At 40.8% G+C, this 7,206-nt stretch overlaps 1 protein-coding gene across 1 annotated transcript; it reads left to right on the top strand.

Moving 5' to 3' along the window:
• Positions 1–1,771: 1,771 nt before the first annotated feature.
• On the top strand, positions 1,772–5,930 carry LOC133643495 (troponin I, slow skeletal muscle-like). The gene is made up of 5 exons (XM_062038116.1): positions 1,772–1,809; positions 1,872–2,003; positions 2,072–2,161; positions 5,218–5,394; positions 5,450–5,930. The coding sequence occupies exons 1-5, from the start codon at positions 1,801–1,803 to the stop codon at positions 5,552–5,554; spliced, it is 513 nt and encodes a 170-aa protein (XP_061894100.1). The 5' UTR covers positions 1,772–1,800; the 3' UTR covers positions 5,555–5,930.
• The last annotated feature ends 1,276 nt before the right edge of the window (positions 5,931–7,206 follow it).

Here is a 7,206-nt window from a genome sequence, read left to right as displayed (position 1 = left end):
TATTACACACTTGCTGTTTAAACGTAACATGCATATTTGTTGTTGTTTTTAAATGATACAATTTGAAGGTGTTGAAATCGCCATTTAAAATCGCTAATGCTGAAGTCTTTGGCAGTGGACCCCAAACTTTTTTACTCAGAGGCTACATTAGACTATATGTGTATATATATATATATATATATATATATATATATATATATATATATATATATATATATATATATATATATATATATATATATATATATATATATATATATATATATATATATATATATATATATATATATATGTATATATATATATATGTGTGTATGTATATATATATATATATATATATATATATATATATATATATATATATATATATAAAGATACATGTGTATATATATATATATAAATATATATATATATATATATATACACATATATATATATATATATATAGATACATGTGTATATATATAATGTATATATATATAGTATATACACACATATATTATATATATACACATGTATGTATATGTATATATATATATATATATATATATATATATATATATATATATATATATATATATATATATATATATATATATATATATATATATATATATATCAGTGGCGTGCCGTCACTAGAGGCAGGGGAGGCCCGGCCTCACCTGTCACACACACACTACACTGTAAAAAAAAAAAGTTGAAAAAACGCAAATTTTCAAGGCAACATGATGCAACAAGATTTTTGCGTTTTCTCAACTTTTGACTACTATATATATATATACACACACACACACACACATATATACATATATATATACATACATATATTAAGTTAAAGTTAAAGTACCAATGATTGTCACACACACACACGCACACACTAGGTGTGGTGAAATTTGTCCTCTGCATTTGAACCATCCCCTTGAACACCCGCTGGGAGGTGAGGGGAGCAGTGAGCAGCAGCGGTGCCGCGCCCGGGAATCATTTTTGGTGATTTAACCCCACATTCCAACCTTTGATGCTGAGTGCCAAGCAGGGAGGTAATGGCTCCCATTTTTATAGTCTTTGGTATGACTTGGCCGGGGTTTGAACTCACAACCTACCCATCTCAGGGCGGACACTCTAACCACTAGGCCAGCTGGGGCAGCATTGCAGTCTCTCTGCCGCACTGTTGTGACCAAACGAGAGCTGAGCTAGAAGGCAAAGCTCTCGGTCTACCGAACTATCTACATTCCTACTCTCACCTATGGTCATGAAATTTGGGTCATGACCCAAAGAATAAGATACAAGCGGCCGAAATGAGTTTCCTCAGAAGGGTGGCTGGAATCTCACTTAGAGATAGGGTGAGAAGTTCAGGCACCCGAGAGAGACTCGGAGTAGAGCCGCTGCTCCTTCCCTTGGAAAGGAGCCAGCTTAGGTGGTTAGGGCATCTCGTGCGGATGCCTCACCAGCGTCTCCCTAGGGAGGTCCTCGTTGCACGTCCCACTGGGAGGAGACCCCGCAGCAGGCCAAGGACCAGATGGGGGGATTACATCTTCTCTCTGGCCTGGGAACGCTTCAGGATTCCCCAGGAGGAAGTTGCTAATGTTGCTCTGGAGAGGGAAGTCTGGGGGTCTCTGCTGGAGCTGTTGTCCCCGCTACCCCATTCCGGATAAGCGGTTGAAGATGGATGGATGGATTGATTGATTGATTGTACATGTTACGGGTACAACCCCAATAGAATTTTTTCAACACGCCAATTTTTATCGACGTCTTTGATTGTTGTTGCAGAGGAAATCTAAAATCTCGGCTTCTCGCAAGCTCATGCTGAAGGTGAGTGTTCAGGTGGAAGTGTTCAGGGGCAGAGGAGCCGGAAGTAAACAGCTGTGTCACAGAGCTTGATGGTGGCCAGGGCCAAAGAGCATCTGGAGCAGGAGATGGTGGACAAGGAGGAGCAGAAGAATAACTACTTGGATGACAAAGCACCTGTGTTGGAGACCAACTCCATGAACTTAGAGGAACTGCAGGTACTTTATCTCCTGACTGGTCATCAGTGAACATGGCAGCTCCTTCATGTCTTCTCATGTCCACGTAGAGACTCTGTGAGGACCTGCACTCCAAGATCCACAAGGTGGACGAGGAGCGCTACGACATTGAAGCCAAAGTCCTGCACAACACCAGAGAGGTACACAACCACCAGAGAGGTACACAACCACCAGAGAGGTACGCAACACCAGAGAGGTACACAACCACCAGAGAGGTACACAACCACCAGAGAGGTACGCAACACCAGAGAGGTACACAACCACCAGAGAGGTACACAACCACCAGAGAGGTACACAACCACCAGAGAGGTATGCAACACCAGAGAGGTACACAACCACCAGAGAGGTACACAACCACCAGAGAGGTACACAACCACCAGAGAGGTACACAACCACCAGAGAGGTACGCAACACCAGAGAGGTACACAACCACCAGAGAGGTACACAACACCAGAGAGGTACACCACCACCAGAGAGGTACACAACCACCAGAGAGGTACGCAACACCAGAGAGGTACACAACCACCAGAGAGGTACACAAACACCAGAGAGGTACACAAACACCAGAGAGGTACACAACCACCAGAGATGTAAACAACCACCAGAGAGGTACACAACCACCAGAGATGTAAACAACCACCAGAGAGGTACGCAACACCAGAGAGGTACACAACCACCAGAGAGGTACACAACCACCAGAGAGGTACACAAACACCAGACGTCAGTGTTTCATAACCAAGCGCCCCCTAGAGGCCCAGCAACACATCTCAGTTGTAATACATTTTTCCACCACTTGTGGCAGTAATGACAATAGTAGTAATGACATCATCAAACAAACAGAAGAAGTCTGGAGCTAAAGTCAGAGAAGTTTTTTAAGCACAAAAACTATGACTAAAGCAGTGAAATTGTATTTTGATTTGCATTTGAATTTTACTGACAGTTTATTTAACAAGCATGTATTATTATTGTTATTTATGAATAACTTAGTTACAATGCATACATTTTATCACAACATAATTGTACAGTATGTAAAGTCAATATTATTTATAGTGTTATGTTTTTTTTTAGGGCCGATACAGATTGTTAGTAATTAAAGAAGGCTGATAACCGATATTTGGAGCTGATAATCATTTGCAGTAAAAGTGATTTAAACATGAATATTTACATAACCCCAAAAGCAGTGAAGTTGTCACGTTGTGTAAATGGTAAATAAAAAGAGAATACAACAAATCCTTTTCAACTTATATTCAATTGAATAGACTGCAAAGACAAGATATTTCATGTTCACACTGAGAAACTTTGGTATTTTTTGCAAATATTAGCTCATTTGTAAATTGATGCCTGCAACATGTTTCAAAAAAGCTGGCACAAGTGGCAAAAAAGACTGAGAAAGTTGAGGAATGCTCATCAAAGACTTATTTGGAACATCCCACAGGTGAACAGGCTAATTGGGAACAGGTGGGTGCCATGATTGGGTATAAAAGCAGCTTCCATGAAATGCTCAGTCATTCACAAACAAGGACGGGGCGAGGGTCACCACTTTGTCAACAAATGCCTGAGCAAATTGTTTAAGAACATTTCTCAACCAGCTATTGCAAGGAATTTAGGGATTTCACCATCTACGCTCCGTAATATCATCAAAAGGTTCAGAGAATCTGGAGATATCACTGCACGTAAGCCATGATATTACATACCTTTGATCCCTCAGGCGCTACTGCATCAAAAAGCCACAACGGTGTGTAAAGGATATCACCACATGGGCTCAGGAACACTTCAGAAAACCACTGTCAGTAACTACAGTTGGTTGCTACATCTGTAAGTGCAAGTTAAAACTCTACTATGCAAAGCCAAAGCCATTTATCAACAACACCCAGAAACACTTCGCTGGGCCCGAGCTCATCTAAGATGGACTGATGCAAAATGGAAAAGTGTTCTGTGGTCTGACGAGTCCCCATTTCAAATTGTTTTTGGAAACTGTGGACCAAAGAGGAAAAGAACCATCCGGACTGTTCTAGGGTGAAAGTGTAAAAGTCAGCATGTGTGATGGTATGGGGGTGTATTAGTGCCCAAGACATGGGTAACTTACACATCTGTGAAGGCACCATTAATGCTGAAAGGTACATACAGCTTTTGGAGCAACATATGTTGTTATCATGGACGCCCCTGCTTATTTCAGCAAGACAATGCCAAGCCACGTGTTACAACAGCGTGGCTTCATAGTAAAAGAGTGCGGGTACTATACTGGCCTGCCTGTAGTCCAGACATTGAAAATGTGTGGTGCAATATGAAGACTAAAATATCAGAAGGGAGAATGGTTGCAGCCCTAGTAATTATTATTATCTGCTTCAATAATGTATGTTATTGAATACTAAATACTGCTATCATATGTGTACAGTAGGGTTGTACGGTATACCGGTACTAGTATAGTATGGCGGTACCATTCAATCAAAAACGGTACTATACTCTGTTTGAAAAGTACCGGTTCCCCTTTTCATTTGTAAACAAGCATGACGGCGCGTCGTCACGTGGTGACATTGCTGGTTTTAGGAGCAGAGGAGCATGTTGGGCAGCGCACACACACAGAGTACTTACAAGCAGACACAGTGTGTAGACTGAATAGGGAGAATGGACGCATTTTGGTGTAAAAAGTAAAGATAAAGGTGAAGTTATAACACTGAAACACCCTCAGGAAGAGCTGCTTTAAGACATGGCTAGCTAGCTAGCGGCTAACGTCCATCCTCAGTGTTTTAGCTACTTCTAAATCACTAATCCTGGCCTCCATGGCGACAAATAAAGTATGTTTCTTACAAGTAGCATTATCACTGGAGGAGGAGGAATAGCTAAACATGCTTCACTACACACCGTAAGAGGATACAATAGCTCACCGCCGTCACAATGTAAACAAATGCCATGGGTGGATCTACACCTGACATCCACTGTAATGATACCAAGTACAAGAGCGTATCTAGTCGATACTACTATGATTACATCAATATTTTTTAGCATCAAATAAAAAAACAAACATGTTTTCATATCTTTGACAAGGTTGTAAACTAAGTATGATTACAATCAGGAGCAATATGACTCATCCAGTGTTAATATTGGAGTGGGCCCCGGTGCCTGCTGTAGTGGAAATTCTGGCCTTTATTAATCTGATGCGGTGATATGAATATTTGTGGACTAATGTGGTCCTCAGATCCAAGACCTGAACATCAAGGTGCTGGACTTACGAGGCAAGTTTAAGAGACCCAGCCTTCGAAGGGTGAGGGTCTCTGCGGACGCCATCCTGCGCTCCCTGCTGGGCTCCAAGCACAAAGTGTCCTTGGACCTGCGAGCCAACCTCAAGTCGGTGAAGAAGGAGGACGTGGAGAAGGTCTGTGGGAAGATGGACGTTATCAGAGGTGGTCTTCTCACACTGTGCTCCTCAGGAGAAGACGGTGGAGGTGAGCGACTGGAGGAAGAACGTGGAGGCCATGTCAGGGATGGAGGGCCGCAAGAAGATGTTTGACGCAGCCAAAGGCCCCGCCCAGTGAGGCCCCGCCCAGTGAAGATGCACTAAACTCCTGACTCAGCATGTTTCGTCTGCACTGCATGTCGTCTTTTATTTACCACACTGCCCTTGTACTTTGTACCACCTGATGATTCTCCCTCATATAACTGAGTGTTATTCCACCATATGTTTGCATACCAAGGAATTAAAATGTAGAAATGCGGTCGAATTAATTGTATTCCCTTTTTTTTTTTTTACCAAACAAAATGTCCAACACATGGATCTACAGGCCTCCAATTTGGACTTTTTAATGTATATTCTTATACTTTTCTAAGGTAGTTTTCTGTGTATTTTTAGTGTGGGGACAATATTGTCCACACCTGTCTCCATCCAAACACAGCAGTGTCTCTTAAACACACGGCGGGAAGCGAGGGGAAATGAGGTTAAACCAAGGGCTTGGCTCCGTTTACTCCGAGGCAGGCACGTGCACACATAGGGCCCTATGGGTGCTTGAGCCCCTGCCCTTTTTTGCCTCGCCATAAAAAGTGCCCTCTGCCTGTGTGTGTGTGTCTTTTTTGTTTTTGTTTTTTTCTTTAAACAACATTAATAAATTCCTGTCAGATGTAAAAAGAAAACAAACAAAAAAAAACAGCGGTACAAAAACTCCACGTTTTCTTGTAATACCGGGTTGTTTGAGCCTGCCGCTCCACCAGATAGAGAGAGAGAGGGCGAGTGAGTGAGTAAATGAGAGAGAGAGCCAACTGCGCCCCTGAGACGTGACAGTGAAGCAACTTGAAGCTGTGAGTTATGGTCTAGTCGCCGTCCACTTATTCAGCATCTAATATGAGTAACCCCTGACTGCAACCTGCAGATCGAGGAGGGGCTTAAATTTTCCCTAAATGTGGGCTGGTCTAAACGTTTAAGCAGAAAGCGGGAGAACGTATTTCCGTCTGAGTCCATACTACTGCGCGCTTTTCTGCCTTGAGGTAAGTTGCCGCTCTCTGAGTACCTTGAACCGATACTTGCCATTGTTAAACATTTATGGAAGCTTAAGGAATGTATTTGGCTAGGCTAAAACATGTTTTTTTCTTTACAGATCAAACATTTTTAGCCTAGGGTGAAAAATAAAATCAATGATGCAAAGTCTTCTGTCTTTGGTTTATTTGACTTAGCTAATATAATTGAGTGTACAAAATAATATGTGTCTATACTCTTATGGAAATGCTATGGTTTATATATATTATTTTTTTTTTTTTTTTTCATGGTAAAAAAATACATTTGACAAGTTAAAAGTAGGAATGTCTAAGGCAGTGGTTCTCAAATGGGGGTACGCGTACCCCTGGGGGTACTTGAAGGTATGCCAAGGGGTACGTGAGATTTTTTAAAAATATTCTAAAAATATAGCAACAATTCAAAAATCCTTTATAAAATATATCTATTGAATAATACTTCAACAAAATATGAATGTAAGTTCATAAACTGAACATCAAATCAAGTAGGCTATTCCATTCATTACAATGCAACAATGCAATATTTAGTGTTGACAGCTAGATTTTTTGTGGACATGTTCCATAAATATTGATGTTAAAGATTTCTTTTTTTGTGAAGAAATGTTTAGAATTAAGTTCATGAATCCAGATGGATCTCTATTAGAGGGCACTTTAAGTTGATGATTACTTCTATGTGTAGAAATCT

The sequence above is a fragment of the Entelurus aequoreus genome, linkage group LG26 (genome assembly GCF_033978785.1).
Source record: "Entelurus aequoreus isolate RoL-2023_Sb linkage group LG26, RoL_Eaeq_v1.1, whole genome shotgun sequence".
NCBI classification, from domain to species: Eukaryota; Metazoa; Chordata; class Actinopteri; order Syngnathiformes; family Syngnathidae; genus Entelurus; species Entelurus aequoreus.
Note: the sequence above shows the minus strand (reverse complement) of the source record. Positions and strands in the feature narration are given on the sequence as shown.

Coding starts and splice junctions, on each gene's coding strand:
- LOC133643495 (XM_062038116.1), top strand. Junction 2,004..2,071: donor TGAACTTAGAGGAACTGCAG/GTACTTTATCTC, acceptor ATGTCCACGTAG/AGACTCTGTGAGGACCTGCA. Junction 5,395..5,449: donor AGAAGGAGGACGTGGAGAAG/GTCTGTGGGAAG, acceptor TGTGCTCCTCAG/GAGAAGACGGTGGAGGTGAG.